We start from the raw sequence: 21,074 nt of genomic DNA, 5'->3' as shown, positions 1-21,074 counted from the left end.
TCAGATACTCAAAAAACAAGTTCTTTAATCTCAGAGATTGCTGATTTAACAGAGCCATGAATATTGTGTATAATTACTTAACCACTTTCGGCATTAAAATAGTCCCCCAGAATATCAAGCATGCCATGAGACTAGTGAGCATTTGTACGATAATCAGAGCTTTATAATGCCAAAGAAAACCAAAACAAGAGAGAATTGTTCACATGGGAAAATAACTCAAAGGCAAAAAAGAAAACCATGATTATTACTGAAAAGGAGTAACAACAGGGAACTATTGGTTTCTCATGTAATGTCCTTCTTCAACACTTGTGATTTTGCTTTTCTTTTTCCTATAATTTCCATTCATCTATTTCAGATTAACCACAGGAACAGAAAATATGCCTGTATTTTGAAATTCGTTTAGATATGTTTTTTTCCTCCACAATTGGTGAGTCCATAAAAGCTATAAACAGTGCAAACCTTATGTGTACTGCCTGACACGTGAAGCACCCAAGACTAGTGATACAGCTGATCCTTGAACAACATGGGTTTGAACGGTGCAGGTCCAATTATACACAGATTATTTTCATTAAACGGGTATTACAGTACTACACGATCCGTGGTTGGTTGAATCCATGGCTGTAGAACCTTGGATACAGAGGTATGACTGTAAAGTTATATGCAAATTTTCAACTGCACAGTGGTCAGCACCCCATATCCCTGTGTTGTTCAAGGATCAACTCTATATGGTTCCTACAAAGTCCAGGAAAAGCAGTGGTTCCAGTGTCCACACACGTGACAGCATGTTGCCATTCAGCTCTGGCTGCAACCCTGCTGTCTGTGTGGGCTTGGTGAGTTTTTAAGGAGTCACAAATTAGGCAGGCAGTATGAGGAGCAAGAGTCAGAAAGCACACTGTATACATCCCACAAGCAGCTTCAAGAAGTATTTTCTTCAACAATGCACACTTACCATGCGCCTTCTGTTCAGGCAGATCCGAGTGCCACTTTTTTTGTTTTACTATGGCTTTTCTTTAAAATGTCTTTTTTGGGCCTAGGCTTGCTAGATGCAAAATTTAATGGAAAAAAGAAAGCTAGCAGAATTTACCAGTGCTCTAACTAAACTCTTCCACTGCTGGAGCCAGGAAGCCAGCAGCCATCTTCCTCAACGTGAAAAGTACCTCTAAGTCCTAGAGCTGCCATCATGCAGGATCTGAACACCGACAACTATAAGGACAGTTACAGAAGGACATTCCAGTACAAACCACAGCCTCAAGTCTCAGGAAAGCCAGCTCTGCTGAACACAGTAAGTTAGTGAGAAACTAATCTGTTCAACTAGCTGGAAAACAGACAAAATAAGGACCGAGGGCATCAATAAAATTATGCCCTAAAGGATTAACCTTGGATAACAGAAGACTCCTAAAAAGTGAGAATAAATATAAAATGCCCAGCCACTCCCAACCCCACTCTCCTCCCACCCCAGAATAGCCACCATGGCAACTAGTACTCTGAAGAAGGAAGTTAATGTCATATGCTTGCACAAACAATATTCTAAACCAAAAGAGCCTGTGAAACTCAGAGGGAAAGGTAACTAGACAAATGCTCTTCTCACAATGGTGAGGTGTGGAGAGGAGAAAAAGATATGTTTCAGAGGGAAACAGGCATTGAAAACAACCTCAGAAAAGCATTACAATGATGGAGCTCAGTGACCACTTGTCAGAAGGACAGGAGTCCCCAACTCACACAGGTTTCCACATCAGAGGACCAGGGCTTCAGAGATGCAAAGCACACTAAAGGCTGCATGCAGAAGCAGAGCTCTCGGCACAGGCTGGGGCCTCAAAAGCCCAATGGTTCTTCCCCAGTCTTTACCACAGTTGCTTTCTAATGACCTACAGAGTTTTAGGCCTCAAGGGGAATCATTACTTGTGAATATTTAACCTACCATCCAATGACACAAAAAAAATGGTCTTGGGCTTTAACTGGAAATGTCATTTGTCTCATTAACAGTGGACTTAACAGTACCTTCTGCATCTTTCGTGATCCTAAGGGGACAAGTATTAAAGTGGTTTGTTGGCTTTCGTCCTTAAGGTCATATAAAATGACATATGTAGGTAGTGGCAGTACCCACATGTGCTTAAGTGCCAGAAAACTGGTATTTTCAAGTGTCAGAAGGGCCATGCACACTACCCCACAGCATAACCATTACAGACAGTGCTAGGCCCTGAAGAGTGTTAGACCACAAAGCTCTTTGAACATATGCTCATAAATTCATTGACTTACATACAAACATCCATGAAACACAAGGAGAAACCGTGCCATCTGGAGTATCCCACTGGGCATGTACTTAGAGCTCATCCATAAGACTAAAACACAAAGAGATTGTAGGTGCACACCCAGGCAGAGGGAAATGTCCAATCTGGGAACTTCTCTTTCAGAGCATCCAGCTGGGAGGATCTCTTGTCTTCCCCAGAAAGATAGTGGGCAGCAATGGCCACAGTGACCACTCCTTCAGGCTGTTCTTCCAAGACCTGGAGGAGAAAATTAGTTACTTCTCTAGTTCTAGGAAGGCAGAACACTGACTGACCCCAAAGTTGTTGCCAAATACCACCTGGAAACCTCATCAGTAATACCAGCAATACTGGGAAGTTCCCACCTGTACTTCTATCCAGAACTGCCATGCAGAGGCCTGGAGTCCATGGGAATAAAATACAAAGTAGTCCCCTCCTTTACTCGTGACTGGGGTGCCATTGCCGAGAGACCACTGAGAAAGTGTAGACCCTTTGTGGGTTCGAACATAGAATGACATATGGCTTGGTCCTGTACGATAAGAGGAAGGAAGAATAGTTAAAACAATCTTTGAAAAAGCAACAAGAAAAGAAACCCACCACCCAAACCAGACTATGAAGTTCATGCTTTATATCACTTTTAAGACACTCAGTACAAACCTAAAAAAGGTCTGCCAGGTTGGATGTTCAGTGTGTATCAACAAAGGTAAGTAATGAGGTGCAGGAGAAAACGCACAGAATTTATAATGAGAAAACCTCTGTTTACATCTTGGTCCGGTCATTTAAACATGTAAGACCCTTAGCACTCGTGAGCCCTTCTTCAGAAAACTAGAGAATAAGCTTCATCTAACCCAAGAGATACCTGCAAAAACTAAAGGAAAAGAACTGACAGTGAGGATTTTAATATATCCTGAGGATTTTAATATATCCACATACATTATTAAGACAAACAAATACTGAGGTGAGGGTGGAAGACGAATGGGCAAATCTTGCCTGTAACAAACACAGAGGGAAAGGGCAAAGCAGATAAACTGTTGTATAAGCTAATAGAGTTAAAGAATACAATTAAACATTGACATACAGATAGTAAACGGTTAAATAACAGGCAATCAAAACAAAAATATAAACCTTATATGCCAGAAACTACTTTTTAAAAAGCAAAGACAGCACACCATAGAAAAAGGAATATAGCAGATAAAACACACGTAATTATAAATATTTTGAGAAAGTTGAGACCAAAAGTATTATAGTTATACAGTAAAAATAAATGTGAAAAGACCTAACCCAGCTGCTAAAAGAAAAAAAAGTTTAACTTTGCTTACAAAGCTAGACCTAATCACATACTGTATTCCAAGAAACATACTTAAAGAGATTTAGAAAGGGTAAAAACGGTTATTTCAGGCAAGTGGACAGAGTTATTAAAAAGACAAGAAAGGAAAAACTAGAAATCAGTGAAATAGAGAATAGAAGAAACAGACCTAATAATCAAAAATCTTATTTTTTTAAATTAACAAGACAATCACTAAGTAACCTGATTGGAAAAGAGACAGGGAAAGGAGAGTGGAGCAGAGAAAACAAGTATATACACAAAGAAATAAGAAAAATAAGCAGAAGTTGTTTAAAAAATCACACATAATCACTCTGCCGCCCTCTGTAAGTTTGAAAACTCACATGAAACGGATATTCTGCTAGGTAAATACAGATTATCAAAACTGAGATGGGGGCTTCCCTGGTGGTGCAGTGGTTGAGAGTCCACTTGCCGATGCAGGGGACACGGGTTCGTGCCCCGGTCCGGGAAGATCCCACATGCCGCGGAGCGGCTGGGCCTGCGCGTCCGGAGCCTGTGCTCCGCAACAGGAGAGGCCACAGCAGTGAGAGGCCCGCGTACCGCAAAAAAAAAAAAAAAAAAAAAAAAAAAAGATAATAAAGCTAAAGCAGAGATAATAAAGAGATAATAAAGCTAAAGCAAACCAATTTCCCTAGAAAAATTATTAAGAAACTACCCTAAGAAAAAGGACCAGGCCCAGGTGATTTTAGAAAGGAATTCAAGCCAACTTTTCAACAAAATAGTTCTAATGCACCATAAACTGTTGCAAGAAAATGAAAATTAAGGAAAACTTACCAACTGTTTTATGATGTATAACATTCAGTACATTTATGATGTATACCTAAGTCTGATAAGGACAGTACCAACCCCCCCCCAAAAAAAAACCCAAACAACACAAACCAATATCACTCATGAACACTGATGCGGAATTTCTAAATAATATATTTGCAAACAAATCCAACATCACATTAAGAAAATAATAGCCTATGTGTGACCTGGTAGGATACACCATTTATTAAAAGACCCAAGGAAGAAAAATCCCATCATTAGTTTTGTAGATGCTAAAAAAGCTTTTCACAAAATTAAAATCCATTCCTTAAAAAAAATTCAAGGAATGACAAGTGATGAATGCTTGTTTAACACGATTAAAAAATATATACCTTAGTCCTAACGTCAATATCTTACATAATAGGAAAACACTAGAGACCTTGGTTCTAATATCAAGAACAAGGCAAGGATGGCTCACCATCTCCACAACTGTTCTATCCTATGCTAGAAATATTAGCTATTTAGACAAATCAATTAGAGGCATAAAAGTTGGTAAAGAAAAATTATCTGCAGATGATACACAGTAGTAGACAAACTATACACCTGAGGTCTGTATTTGTATGGCTCTCAGGCTAAGAATGTTTTTTACGTTTTTAAAGAGTGGTTAACAAAAAAGAATCTATCATGGAGACATGGCAAAGCCTAAAATATTTACTATCTGGCCTTTTAAATTTTGGCAATTCCTGGTATACATGGAGAACCCTAGTATCAGTGATTAAATGAAACAAGAAGATTCAGAAAGGTAGCAAGATACAAAATTGACATACAGACGTCAACTGCCTTCGTACATAAAAAATATAGCCAGTTTGAGGACATAATGATAGAGAAAATCCCAATGATAGTAGCAGCAAAACATTTATAGCACTCCTGAAAGACACGAAAGTAGAACTGATCCAACAAATGCAAAGACATTTCCAGGTTCATGGATAGGGTGATTCAACATTGTATGTCAGGTCTCCTTAATTTATAAATTTATTAAGATACTCCCCTAAATACCAATTAGCAATATGTTTTATATTAGATGATACTAAAGTTCTAAATACTAAAATTATGGAAAAATAAGCATGCAAAAATGGCAAGGAAGATACTAAAAAACAAAAACTACAAAGGATCTTAACTCTCCCAATCATTAAATTATAAAGCTTCTATAATTAAAAGTGTGGTAACTGGTGCAGAAACAGACCTGCACACATACCGTCAAAAAATAATTTTTTTAAAAAATGATTTCTTGACATTTGTAATCACAAAACACAGGGCAGTAGGTGTGCAACCTGCCTGCCAGGAACCTGAATTTTATTGGAATTCTCCAAATGGTGCGTTAAGGATAGAGAAAGGTTTGAATTTTTCTGTGCTTCCTTTTTATAGGCTGGAATTTAAATAAATTATTGGCATGAACAAGAAAACCAATTAGTGCAAAGTAAATTTATTTCCATTTAAAATTTTAAAGCCTAGAAAACGGAAGTATTCACCTTCAGAAGTGTCAGCTAAGGCACTTCCTTCCCATAAGTGTTTCATCCCACTGGTTAACTACCAAATATTATTATTTCACTACTACCATCTTGTGTCCTCCAGCTTCCCTCGCTTACAAGATTTTCAAGTCCCTGCTGTGTTAAACTGAATGAAAATACAAAAACCAAACAAGCTACTTGTAGAAGAGAAATTTCAGTAAAAAGTGGGCAAAGCTGAGGTATATACAGTCAAATAATTTTGTGTATGGTGTTAGGTAGTGTTCTAATTTCATTCTTTTGCATGGAGCTGTCCAGTTTTCCCGGCACCACTTACTGAAGAGGCTGTCTTTTCTCCATTGTATGCTCTTGCCTCCTTTGGCATAAATTAGGTGCCCATATGTGCATGGCTTTATCTCTGGGCTTTCTATCCTGTACCACTCATCTATATTTCTGTTTTTGTGCCAGTACCATACTTATACAGTCAAATAATTTTTGACAAGGGCACCAAAGCAATTCAGTGAGCAAAGTCTTTTCAACAGATGGTGCTAGAACAACTGGATATCCATAAAGGAAAAAGGACCTTGACCTCTACCTCACACCATAAACAGAAATTAACTCAAGGTACATCCCAGGCCTAAACATAAAAGCTTAAAGCTATAAAGTTTCTAAAAGAAAAAGTCTAAACATGATCTCTGGGTAGGCAAGCTTTTTTTGGAAGACACATAAAGCATTAATCCTGATAAAATGGACTTCATAAAAATTTAAAACTTCTTCACATCAGAAGACATCATTAAGAAAATGAATGGGCAAGAAATCACTAGTTATCTGATAAAGGATTTTATCTAGGATGTATGAACTCCTATAAGACAACAAGCTCAGTTTTTAAAAGGGAGAGAGACATGAGGAAACACAGCAGATGAATGGCCAGTAAGCACTTACAAGTGTTCCACATCTTAATTATCAGAGGAATGCAAGAGGTACTACTACTAAATACCCACAAGAAATGATAAAATGAAAAAAAAACCCAGTAAATTCTGGTGAGAATGTGGAGTAACCGGAACTCTCGTATACTACTGGTGGGAGTGAAAAACGGAAAAAAAACAATTTTAAAAAGTTAAACGTAAGTCTGTCCTATGAACCAAACAATTCCACTCCTAGATATTTATCCAAGAGAAGTGGAAAACATATTCCCAAAAAGCTTTGTACAAGAGTGTTCATAATAGCTTTATTCATATTAGCCCCAAACTGGAAACTGCCCAGGTGTCCATCAACAACAGAATGATAAGCTGTGGTATAGTCACGCACTGAGTAACTCAGAAATGAATAGGAATGAAATACTGATACTCAAAAACAACACAGCTCAATCTCAAACACATTATGCTTAATGACCAGACACAGAATATTACATACTGGATGATTCCATGTATAAGAAGTTCAAGAATGACCAGGCAAATCGAATCTGTCAATGTAGGAATCAGAAAGTTGCTTCTCCAGGGCAGGGAGACTTTAGTGTAAGGGAACTTTCTGGGTTGATGGAAATGTTTTGTGTTTTGATAGTGGTTACATGGGTATATGTATGCTTTTATCAAAACTAATGGAACTGTGTAAGATCTGGACATGTCAATGTATGTAAATTAGGCCTTAAAAATATACATATATATATATGTATGTAGATTATATATATGAATGAATAAAAATAAGCAAGGGGGAAAGTTACATATGAAGATACTTCTCACTCAAAATCCTGGGCAACTTTCTATCAACCATTTTTTTTTTCCAATTTGTTTTTGGCTGCATCAGGTCTTCGTTGTTGAGCACAGGCTCTCTCTAGTTGTGGTGAGCAGGGACTATTCTTTGCAGTGCATGGGCTTCTCATTGTGGTGGCTTCTCTTGTTGCAGAGCACGGGCTCTAAGTGCACGGGCTTCAGTAGTTGTGGCACGTGGCTCAGTACTTGTGGCTCACAGGCTTAGTTGCTCCGCGGCACGTGGGCTCTTCCTGGACCAGGGCTCAAACCCATGTCCCCTGCACTGGCAGGTGGATTCTTAACCACTGCACCACCAGGGAAGTACCTCAACCTTTTTTTTTAAACTCAGTTATTAAAGTACAGAGTGAACAGTAGCAGGAACTCTTAAAAATGAACTTCCTGTATTAGGGTTCTCTAGAGAAACAGAATAGGATGTGTAGAGAAAGAGAATTATTTTACAGAACTGGCTCATGTTATTGTAGAGGCTGGCAAATCCAAAATCTGCAGTAGGGGCTGGCAGGCTGGAGACTCAGGGAAGAGCTGAATTTGAATTCCTAGGCTGTGCTGGCAAGACCCCCCCTCCTTGGAGGAGGAGAGTCTTTTTTTTTTTTAAGGCCTTCAACTGATTGGATGAAGCCCATCACATTATGGAGAACAATCTGCTTTACTCAGAATTTACTGACCTAAATTAAATGTCAATCCCATCCACAAAATACCTTCACTGGAAACATCTAGTATGGTGTTTGTTCACATATCTGGGTACCATCTTAAAAAGAAAAAAGCTGGGGCTTCCCTGGTGGCGCAGTGGTTGAGAGTCCGCCTGCCGATGCAGGGGACGCGGGTTCGTGCCCCGGTCCGGGAAGACCCCACGTGCCACGGAGTGGCTGGGCCTGTGAGCCATGGCCGCTGAGCCTGCGCGTCCGGAGCCTGTGCTCCGCAATGGGAGAGGCCACAACAGTGAGAGGCCTGCGTACCGCAGGAAAGAAAAAAAAAACAGGTGAGGCAAAAACTGACAGAATGGAAAGAAAAAAAGACAAATTCACCATTATAGTTGGAGACCTCAACAACCCTTTACAGTAACTGACAAATCCAGCAGGCAGAAAATCAGTAAGGATATATAATTGAACTAAAACACCACCATCAAAAACATTCATAGAACTTCATCCAACACCAGAATACACATTCTTTTCAAGCTCACATGGAACAATCACCAAGAGAGACCATATCCTGCACCATAAAACACACCACAACAAATTTAGAATAGAAATCATATAAAGTATGCTCTCATACCACAATGAAATTATAGAAATAAATATTGAAAACCAGCTGGAAAATCCAAAATATTTGAAGATTAAAGAACATACTTCTAAATAACAAATGAGTCAAAGTAGCCTCAAGAGAAATTTTTAAATAAATTGAACTAAAATTGTAAATTTGTGGGATGCAGCCAAAATAGAGCTTAGGGGGAAAAATGTAGTATTGAATGCATACATTAAAAAAGATGATCTAAAGTCAATAATCTAAGCTTCCACTTTAATAAGCTAGAAAAAGAAGAGTACTTAAATCCAAACTAAGCAGAAAGAAAGAAATACTTAAAAATAGAGTAGAAATTAATGAAATTGAAATAGGAAGTCGAGAGAAAATCAATAGAACCAAAAACTGGTTCTTTGAAAAGATCAATAAAATTGATAAACCTCTAGCCAAGCTAAGAAAAAAGAAGACACAGATTACTAATCTCAGAAATGAAAGAGGTGACATCACTACAGATCCCATGCACAGTAAAAGGATAATAAAAGAATATTATGAACACTGTAGGCCCCGAAATTTGATAACCCAGATGAAACAGACCAATTCCTTCAAAGACACAACCTGCCAATACACACAAAAGAAGAAACAGACAATCTGAAATAGTCCTTTATTAAACAAAATTGAATCAATAATTAATGACCTTCGAAAACAGAAAGAACCAGGCCCAGATAGATTCGCCAGTGCATTCTACCAAACATTTAAGGAAGAAATTATACAAACTCTCTACAATCTCCTCCAGAAGACAGAAGCAGAAGGAACACTTTCTAACTAATTCTGTGAGGCCAGCATTACTCTAACACCAAAACCACACAAAGACATTACAGGAAAACTTAAAGATTAGTACTCCTTCATGAACACAGACGTAAAAATCCTCAACGTAATATCAGAAAATCAAACCCAACAACATATAAGAAGAATTATACACTATGACCAAGTAGAATTTATTCCAGGTATGTGAGATTGGTTCAACATTTGAAAATCAAGTAATGTAATGCATGACATCAACATGCTAAAGAAGAAAAACCACATGATCATATGAAAAGACAGAAAAGTATTTGACATAATCCAACATTCATTCAGAATAAAACTCTTAGCAAACTAAAAATAGATGGGAACTTCCTCAACCTGATTTGAAGAACATCTACAGAAAACCTACAGCTAACATTATACTCAGTTGGTAAGAAAGCTTTCCCATTAAGATCAGGAACAAGGCAAGGATGACCCCTCTTACCACTCATTTTTAAAATCATACTGGAAGTCCTAGCTAATGCCATGAGATAAGAAAAGCAAATAAAAAGTATAAAGACTGGGAAGGAAGAAATAAAACTGTCTTTGTTTGCAAATGACATGATCATCTATGTAGAAAATCCAGAAGAATCAACCAAAAAAATCCAGGAATAAATAATTATAGCAAGTTTGCAGGATACAAGATTAACGTACAAAAGTTAATTGCTTTCCTATATACCAGCAATGAACAATACTCTTTACATTAGCACCTCAAAAATGACATACTTAAGTATAAATCTCACAAAATATGTACAAGATCTATATGAGCAAAACTGTGAAACTACAAAAAAAAATCAAGATACAAATAAATGGAGAGGCATTCCATATCATGGATAGGAAGAGACAGTAATGATGTCATTTTCCCAAACGTGATCGATCCACAGGTTCAATGCAATTCCAATCAAAATCCCAAAAAGTTATTTTATGGGTATTGACAAACTGATATATGGAAAGACAAAAGACAAGCAATAATCAGTATACTGAAGAGAAAGTCGGAAGACTGATATACCCAACTTCAAGAAATACTATAAAGCTAAAGAGATCAAGACAGTGCAGTAATGGGAAACGAACAGAGAAATAGATGAGTAGAACAAAATACAGAGCCCAGAAATAGCCCCACACAAATATAGTCAACTGATCTTTGACAAAGAAAGAAAGGCAACTCAGTGGAGACAGGATAGTCTTCAACAAATGGTACTGGAACAACTGGAAATCCACATGCAAAAAAACATGAATCTAGACACAGAACTTATACCTTTCACAAAAATTAATTCAAAATATATCACACACCTAAGTGTAAAAGGCAGAATTTTAAAACTTCTAGAAGGTAACATCAGAGAAAATCTAGACACCCTGGGTTTGGCAATGATTTTTAGACACAACACCAAAAGCGTGTTCCATAAAACAAAAGTGATTAAGTTGGACTTCAATAAATTAAAACACTTATTTATGCTGTATGAAAAACACTGTTAAGATATGAAAATACAAGGCAAACTGGGAGAAAATATTTGCAAAACACATGATAAAGGACTTATACCCATATATACAAAAAACTCTTAAATCTCAACAAGAAAACAAAATTAATAAACAGACAAAAAGATCCAAATAGACACCTTTCCAAAGAAGTTATACAGATGGCAAATAAGTATGAAAAGCTGCTCAACATCATATGTCATTAGGGAATTGCAAATTAAAAAAGTAATAAGATACCACTACGTATCTATAAGAATGGCTAAAATCCGAGATTGGTTCAAGATGGCGGAGTAGAAGGACATGTTCTCACTCCCTCTTGTGAGAGCACCGGGGTCACGGCTAACTGCTGAACAGTCATCAACAGGAGGACACTGGAACTCACCAAAAAGGACACCCCACATCCAAAGACAAAGGAGAAGCCACAATGAGATGGTAGGAGAGGCGCAATCACAATAAAATCAAATCCCATAACTGCTGGGTGGGTGACTCACAAACTGGAGAACACTTATACCACAGAAGTCCACCCACTGGAGTGAAGGTTCTGAGTCCCACGTCAGGCTTCCCAACCTGGGGGTCCGACAACAGGAGGAGGAATTCCTAGAGAATCAGACTTTGAAGGCTAGCGAGATTTGACTGCAGGACTTCGACAGGACTGGGGGAAACAGAGACTCCACTCTTGGAGGGCACACACAAAGTAGTGTGCGCATTGGGACCCAGGGGAAGGAGCAGTGACCCCCACGGGAGACTGAACCAGACCTACCTGCTAGTGTTGGAGGGTCTTCTGCAGAGGCAGGGAGTGACTGTGTCTCACCGTGAGCACAAGGACACTGGCAGCAGAAGTTCTGGGAAGTACTCCTTGATGTGAGCCCTCCGAGAGTCTGCCATTAGCCCCACCAAAGAGCCCAGGTAGCCTCCAGTGTTGGGTCGCCTCAGGCCAAACAACCAACAGGGAGGGAACCCAGCCCCGCCCATCAGCAGACAAGCGGATTAGTTTTACTGAGCTCTGCCCACCAGAGCAACAGCCAGCTCTACCCACCACCAGTCCCTCCCATCAGGAAACTTGCACAAGCCTCTTACATAGCCTCATCCACCAGACAGCAAACAGCAGAAGCAAGAAGAACTACAGTCCTGCAGCCTGTGGGACAAAAACCACATTCACAGAAAGACAAGATGAAAAGGCTGAGGGCTACGTACCAGATGAAGGAACAAGATAAAACCCCAGGAAAACAACTAAAAGTGGAGATAGGCAACCTTTCAGAAAAAGAATTCAGAATAATGATAGTGAAGATGATCCAGGACCTCGGAAAAAGAATGGAGGCAAAGGTTGAGAAGATGCAAGAAATGTTTAACAAAGATCTAGAAGAACTAAAGAACAAACAAACAGAGATGAACAATACAGTAACTGAAATGAGAACTACACTAGAAGGAATCAATAGCAGAATAACTGAGGCAGAAGAACGGATAAGTGACCTGGAAGACAGAAAGGTGGAATTCACTGCTGTGGAACAGAATAAAGAATGAAAAGAAATGAAGACAGCCTAAGAGACCTCTGGGACAACATTAAACACAACAACATTCGCATTATAGGGGTCCCAGAAGGAGAAGAGAGAGAAAAAGGACCCGAGAAAATATCTGAAGAGATTATAGTCAAAAACTTCCCTAACACGGGAAAGGAAATAGCCACCCAAGTCCGGGAAGTGCAGAGAGTCCCATACAGGATAAACCCAAGGAGAAACACCCCGAGACACATAATAATCAAATTGGCAAAAATTAAAGACAAAAGAAAAATTATTGAAAGCAGCAAGGGAAAAACAACAAATAACAAGAAGGGAACTCCCATAACGTTAACACCTGATTTCTCAGCAGAAACTCTACAAGTCAGAAGGGAGTGGCATGACATATTTAAAGTGATGAAAGGAGAGAACCTACAACCAAGATTACTCTACCCAGCAAGGATCTCATTCAGATTTGATGGAGAAATCAAAAGCTTTACAGACAACCAAAAGCTAAGAGAATTCAGCACCACCAAGCCAGCTCTACAACAAATGCTAAAGGAACTTCTCTAAGTGGGAAACACAAGGGAAGAAAAGGACCTACAAAAACAAACCCAAAACAATTAAGAAAATGGTAATAGGAACATACATATCGATAATTACCTTAAACATGAATGGATTAAATGCTCCAACCAAAAGACACAGGCTTGCTGAATGGATACAAAAACAAGACCCATATATATGCTGTCTACAAGAGACCCACTTCAGACCTAGGGACATATACAGACTGAAAGTGAGGGGATGGAAAAAGATATTCCATGCAAATGGAAATCAAAAGAAAGCTGGAGGAGCAATACTCATATCAGATAAAATAGACTTTAAAATAATATTACAAGAGGCAAGGAAGGACACTACAAAATGATCAAGGGATCAATCCAAGAAGAAGATATAACAATTATAAATATGTATGCACCCAACATAGGAGCACCTCAATACATAAGGCAACTGCTAACAGCTCTAAAACAGCAAATCGACAGTAACACAATAATAGTGGGGGACTTTAACACCTCACTTACACCAATGGACAGATCATCCAAACAGAAAATAAGGAAGCACAAGCTTTAAGTGACACAATAGACCAGAAAGATTTAATTGATATTTATAGGACATTCCATCCAAAAGCAGCAGATCACACTTTCTTCTCCAGTGCGCACAGAACATTCTCCAGGATAAATCACATCTTGGGTAATAAATCAAGCCTAAGTAAATTTAAGAAAATTGAAATCATTTCAAGCATCTTTTCTGACAACAATGCTATGAGATTAGAAATCAATTACAGGGAAAAACACGTAAAAACCACAAACACATGGAGGCTAAACGATACGTTACTAAATAGCCAAGAGATCACTGAAGAAATCAAAGAGGAAATCGAAAAATACCTAGAGTCAAGTAACAATGAAAACACAATGATCCAAAACCTATGGGATGCAGCAAAGGAAGTTCTAAGAGGGAAGTTTATAGCAATACAAGCCTACCTCAAGAAACAAGAAAAATCTCAAATAAACAATGTAACCTTACACCTAAAGGAACTCGAGAGAGAAGAACAAATAAAACCCAAAGTTAGCAGAAGGAAAGAAATCATAAAGATCAGAGCAGAAATAAATGAAATAGAAACAAAACAGTAGCAAAGATCAATAGAACTAAAAGCTGGTTTTTTGAGAAGATAAACAAAATTGATAAACCATTAGCCAGACTCATTAAGAAAAAGAGGGAGAGGACTCAAATCAATAAAATTAGAAATGAAAAAGGAGAAGTTACATCAGACACTGCAGAAATACAAAGGATCATGAGAGATTACTACAAGCAACTCTATGCCAATAAAATGGACAACCTGGAAGAAACGGACAAATTCTTGGAAAGGTATAACCTTCCAAGACTGAACCAGGAAGAAATGGAAAATATGAACAGACCAGTCACAAGTAATGAGATTGAAACTGTGATTAAAAATTTTCCAACAAACAAAAGTCCAGGACCAGATGGCTTCACAGGTGAATTCTATCAAAAATTTAGAGAAGAGCTAACACCCATCCTTCTCAAACTCTTCCAAAAAATTGCAGAGAAAGGAACACTCCCAAACTCATTCTATGTGACCACCATCACCCTGATGCCAAAATCAGACAAAGATACTACAAAAAAAGATAATTACAGACCACTATCACTGATGAATATAAATGCAAAAATCCTCAACAAAATACTAGCAAACAGAATCAACAACACATTAAAAGGATCATACACCATGATCAAGTGGGATTTATCCCAGGGATGCAAGCGTTCTTCAGTATATGCAAATCAGTCAATGTGATACACCATGTTAACAAATTGAAGAAGAACTATATGATCATCTCAACAGATGCAGAAAAAGCTTTTGACAAAATTCAACACCCATTTATGATAAAAACTACAGAAAGTGGGCAAAGATGGAACCTACCTAATATAATAAAGGCCATATACGACAAACCCACAACAAACATAATTCTCAATGGTGAAAAACTGAAAGCATTTCCTCTAAGATCAGTAAGAAGACAAGGATATTCACTCTCACCACTATTATTCAACATAGTTTTGGAAGTCCTAGCCACGACAATCAGAAAAGAAAAAGAAATAAAAGGAATCCAGATTAGAAAAGAAGAAGTAAAACTGTCATTGTTTGCAGATGACATGATACATACATAGAGAATCCTAAAGATGCCACCAGAAAACTACTAGAGCTAATCAATGAATTTGGTAATCAATGAATTTGGTAAAATTGCAGGATACAAAATTAATGCACAGAAATCTCTTGCATTCCTATGTACTAATGATGAAAAATCTGAAAGAGAAATTAAGGAAACATTCCCATTTACCATTGCAACAAAAAGAATATAATACCTAGCCCGGAGATGGAAACAACCTAAGTGTCCATCATCGGATGAATGGATAAAGAAGATGTGGCACATATATACAATGGAATATTACTCAGCCATAAAAAGAAATGAAATTGAGCTATTTGTAATGAGGTGGATAGACCTAGAGTCTGTCATACAGAGTGAAGTAAGTCAGAAAGAGAAAGACAAATACTGTATGCTAACACATATATATGGAATTTAAGAAAAAAAAATGTCATGAAGAACATAGGGGTAAGACAGGAATAAAGACACAGACCTACTAGAGAATGGACTTGAGGATATGGGGAGGGGGAAGGGTAAGCTGTGACAAAGTGGAAGAGCGGCATGGACATATATACACTACCAAACGTAAGGTAGATAGCTAGTGGGAAGCAGCCGCATAGCACAGGGAGATCAGCTCGGTGCCTTGTGACCGCCTGGAGGGGTGGGATAGGGAGGGTGGGAGGGAGACGCAAAAGGGAGGGGATATGGAAACATATGTATATGTATAACTCATTAAATTTGTTATAAGGCAAAAAATTAAAAAAAATTTTAAATAAATAAATAAATAAATAAATAAAAAGAATATAATACCTAGGAATAAACCTACGTAGGGAGGCAAAAGACCTGTATGCAGAAAACTATAAGACACGATGAAAGAAATTAAAGATACCAACAGATGGAGAGATATACCATGTTCTTGGATTGGAAGAATCAATATTATGAAAATGACTATACTACCCAAAGTAATCTTCAGATTCAATGCAATCCCTATCAAATTACCAATGACATTTTTTACAGAACTAGAACAAATAATCTTAAAATTTCTATGGAGACAGAAAAGACCCCAAAAAACCAAAGCAGTCTTGAGGGAATAAAACGGAGCTGGAGGAATCAGGCTCCCTGACTTCAGATTATACTACACAGCTACAGTAATCAAGACAATATGGTACTGGCACAAAAACAGAAATACAGATCAATGGAACAGGATAGAAAGCCCAGAGATAAACCCACGCACCTATGGTCAACTACTCTATGACAAAGGAGGCAAGGATATACAATGGAGAAAATACAGTCTCTTCAATAAGTGGTGCTGGGAAAACTGGACAGCTACATGTAAAAGAATTAAATTAGAACACTTCCTAACACCATACACAAAAATAAACCCAAAATGGATTAGAGACCTAAATGTGAGACCGGACACTATAAAACTCTTAGAGGAAAACGTAGGAAGAACACTCTTTGACATAAATCACAGCAAGATCTTTTTTGATCCACCTCCTACAGTAATGGAAATAAAAACAAAAATAAACAAATGGGACCTAATGAAACTTAAAAGCTTTTGCAAAGCAAAAGAAACTACAAACGAGGAAAAGACAACCCACAGAATAGGAGAAAATATTTGCAAACGAATCAACGTACAAAGGATTAATCTCCAACATATATAAATAGCTCATGCAGCTCAATATTTAAAAAAAAAACCCAATCCAAAAATGGGCAGAAGACCTAAATAGACATTTCTCCAAAGAAGACATACAGATGTCCAAGAAGCACATGAAAAGCTGCTCAACATCACTAATTATTAGAGACATGCAAATCAAAACTACAATGAGGTGTCACCTCACACCAGTTAGAATGGGCATCATCAGAAAAATCTACAAACAACAAATGCTGGAGAGGGTGTGGAGAAAAGGAACCCTCTTTCACTGTTGGTGGTGGGAATGTAAACTGATACAGCCACTATGGAGAACAGTATGGAGGTTCCTTAAAAAACTAAAAATAGAATTACCATATGACCCAGCAATCCCACTACTGGGCATATATCCAAAGAAAATCATAATTGAAAAAGACACATGCACCCCAATGTTCACTGCAGCACTATTTACAATAGCCAGGTCATGGAAGCAACCTAAATGCCCATGGACAGACGAATGGATAAAGAAGATGCGGAACATATATATGATGGAATATTACTCAGCCATAGAACGGAACGAAATTGGGTCATTTGTAGAGACGTGGATGGATCTAGAGACTGTCATACAGAGTGAAGTTAAGAAAGAGAAAAACAAATATCGTATATTAACCCATATATGTGGAACCTAGAAAAATGGTACAGATGAACCGGTTTGCAGGGCAGAAATTGAGACACAGATGTAGAGAATAAATAATGTATGGACACCAAGTGGGGAAAGCCACGAGGGGGTGGTGGTGGTGGTGTGATGAATTGGGAGATTGGGATTGACATGTATACACTGATGTGTATAAAATGGATGACTAAAGAACTTGCTGTATAGAAAAATAAATAAAATTTAAAAATTAAAAATAAAAAGAAGAAGAATGGCTAAAATCCAAAAGACTAGCAGCACCAAATGCTGGTGAGAATGAAGAGCAACAGGAACTCACATTCATTGCTGGTGGGAATTCATACTGCCTTTGGAAGACACTTCGGCAGTTTCTTACAAAGGTAAATATAAGCTTACTATATACAGTCCAGCAGTTGCACTCCTAGATATTTATCCAAATGAGTTGAAAACTTATTTTACACAAAAATCTGCACACAAATGTGTATAGAAGCTTTATTCATAACTGCCAAAAAGTTATGCAACCAAGATGTTCCTCAGTAGATCAGAAGATAAACAAACTGTGGTACAATCACAGCAATAAAAAGAAATGAGCTATCAAGCCATTAAAAGACATAAAGGCACCTTAAGTGAAAATTACTAAACAAAAGAAGCCAATCCGAAAAGGCTACAAAGTGTAATTCCAGCTATATGATATTCTGGAAAAGGCAAAACGATGGAGACAGTAAAAAGATCAGTGGTTGCCAGAGGGAGGGAGGAGAGAGGGGTGAATAAATGGAGACGGGATTTGAGGGCAGTGAATCTACTCTGTATGATACTGTAATGGTAGATACATGACAATATGCATCTGTCAAAACCCATAGAACTAAACAACACAAAGAGTGAACTAAGTCTAATGTAAACTAAGGACTTTAGTTAATAATAATGTATCAATGTAGGCTCATCAATTAAAAGAAATGTACCACACTTAATGCAAAAGGGATAATAAGGGAAGCTGGGGGGTAGAGGGAACAATAGGGAAATGTCTACTTTCTGGTCAATTTTTCCGTAAACTTAAAACTACTCTAAAAAATAAAGTCTATTAAATTTTCTTTTAAAAATCATAACCAGCTTCAATTGCTTTAAAAAACACCAAGTTCTTCCTAAGTTGCTGGTCACTATTATATATTTGAGGAAAAAATATACATGCGTATTAAAATTTTTAAGAAGTGACAGAGAAGAAAAATCTATCATATGACTTACCTGTTGCTTCAAAGGTCAGCTTTACAGAATCCCAGGGTGTCTGTTCTTTGGATACAAGTCTGAAATGAGCAGGTTCTTTTGGAGAAACTTCTGGGGCAGGAAGATACCAGTTTTTCCTATTTGGAAAGGTAACTTCAATATTCAGTTTGCTTTATTAGTTGATTTTGAGCTATAATTCATGGAAGTGCTCAGAATATAATAAACACATAAACTGATGAATATGATAAACAATGTCAGTTTCTCTGAGGCCCAGGTTATTGTGTAATAAAACCTTCCCAAAGTTAAGAACAAGGATCCTAGGTGATCTTGATTCCACTACCCATCCTGTTTCTTCTCATCCATTCCTTCACTGCCAAACCATAAAAACTTCCCAGAAATAAAACAATTTGAAATTGATGCTTAGCTGCTTGCTATCTGTTAGACCAGTTAAGAGGGCTACACTTTCTAACTATTCAGCTTTCTAGAGGAAAGACTTCCTAATTTGAAAAAGCAAAATTTGGGGGAGAATAAAAAACTTCTGAGTGCTTTATCCCACAAAGAAATACAACTTTTGTAGTGTTATTTAAAAAAAAATAGTATAAACAGCACTCAACTTCTGTGTTAACCAGTTTAAATAATAAAGTACTGATACACTGATAGGACTTGAGAACAAACTAACCCCCAACTAAAAGCAGAAAAGTAATGAACCAACCTGATGAGAAAGTGCACTGGAAGATACCAAGGGAAACCACATAGGGGTGCGTTCTCCTCACAGGGAGCTCGGATGGTATCGTTGATCTCGGGAATGTGAGGTGTTATGTGAGACATTCCGGTATAATCAAACCCGTTGATCCATATTCCAGAGTCTCGTTTAACTACGTTTCCATCCAAGTCATGAAATGTTCTAGTCATATGCTGAAAAGAACAAGACTAATGAGGAAACTACTGTGTGAACTCCTTCACCCACATCCCCACCCCAGATTAACAAAAATGACTAACTGACAATACCAAGAAATGATGAGGCTACTGAGCAACAGGAACCCACCACTGGCACAATCACTTTAGGAGACTGCTTAGATTACCTAATAAAGTTAACATGCGCATAAGCCTTCAAGTCAGCAACTCCACTCCTGAATATGGACCTTAGAGAAACTCTTGCAAGGTACAAAAGTGTTGGTTCAGCATTGTCCATATTAGCAAAAACTGGAAACAACCCAAATGTCCATTAACAGTAGAATGGGCAAATAAACTGGGGCATCATCCTATGACAGAAGTCTATTCAGCAATGAAAAATAACGAACTACAGTGACACAAATCAACCTGGAAGACTCTGACATGCTGTTGGGCAATAAGAAGCAAACCACCGAAGAGTATATGGTGTGGCTTTACCTGTAAGAAGCTCAAAAACAGGCAAAACTATATGTTGTTGTTTAGCAATTAAAACATATGTGGTAAAATAATGATTAACTCCAACCTTTAAGATAGTACTTTGGGGGGTGGTAAGAGGGAGAGGAGCAAAAGAGTTGGGAGCAAGAAGGGAATACTGAGGTTTTCTACGGTACAGGTAATGATCTTTTAAACTCAATAGATACTCACATGATTACTTTATTATTTCTTACAAATATATTTCTATATTTAAATTTCATATAAAATTTTTCTGAAAACCTACTATTTCAGATATAAAAGACATGAAAACTAGAACTCCTAAAAGTCCTGAAAGGACTTAAATACATTCTAAAAGAAATACACACACATTTCCCTTTCGGGGTGTTACATGCTAATTGATGTGCAGAGAAAAATAGGAATCACAGCTCACCACTAGATGACAGACCTGTGCCTAACAGAATTCTATGAAAAGGCACCATGCTCCATCTGGAAAAGCTCTATTAACAACGGAAACCAGCCTGAAGAATATCAAATAGGAAAAGAAAAAGGATTGCAAAGGGCAGGGGTAAACCACAGCCCACAGGCCAAATGGCCCACTGCCATTTTTATAAATAAAGCTTTATTAAAACATGGCCACATTCATCTGCAGGTATCGTCTATGGCTCCTTTCACTCTGTAGAAACAGAGTAGCTGCAACAGAGACCACATGGCTGGCAGAGCCTAAAATATTTATTGTCTGGCCCTTTATAGGAAAAGTTTGTCAACTTCTGGCACTGGGGAAGAAGAGAACCAC

General features: G+C 37.9%; 1 protein-coding gene across 2 annotated transcripts in view; it reads right to left on the bottom strand.

Annotated features, from left to right (window-relative positions):
* Positions 1 to 21,074, bottom strand: part of ERMP1 (endoplasmic reticulum metallopeptidase 1) — a 52,236-nt gene continuing 31,162 nt past the window's right edge. For both annotated transcript variants that reach the window (XM_082615453.1, XM_082615454.1), the window contains 4 exons: positions 19,608 to 19,810; positions 18,917 to 19,032; positions 2,630 to 2,793; positions 1 to 2,504 (listed from right to left, as the gene is read on the bottom strand). In XM_082615453.1, coding sequence (XP_082471579.1) covers positions 2,340 to 2,504; positions 2,630 to 2,793; positions 18,917 to 19,032; positions 19,608 to 19,810 — 648 coding nt within the window. In that variant the 3' untranslated portion in view covers positions 1 to 2,339. The remainder of the gene's footprint in view (positions 2,505 to 2,629; positions 2,794 to 18,916; positions 19,033 to 19,607; positions 19,811 to 21,074) is intronic.

Source organism: Mesoplodon mirus, assembly GCF_964341445.2.
Source record: "Mesoplodon mirus genome assembly, chromosome: 1".
NCBI lineage: Eukaryota > Metazoa > Chordata > Mammalia > Artiodactyla > Ziphiidae > Mesoplodon > Mesoplodon mirus.
The sequence above is the reverse complement of the archived record's forward strand: the minus strand, read 5'-3'. Positions and strand labels throughout refer to the sequence as shown.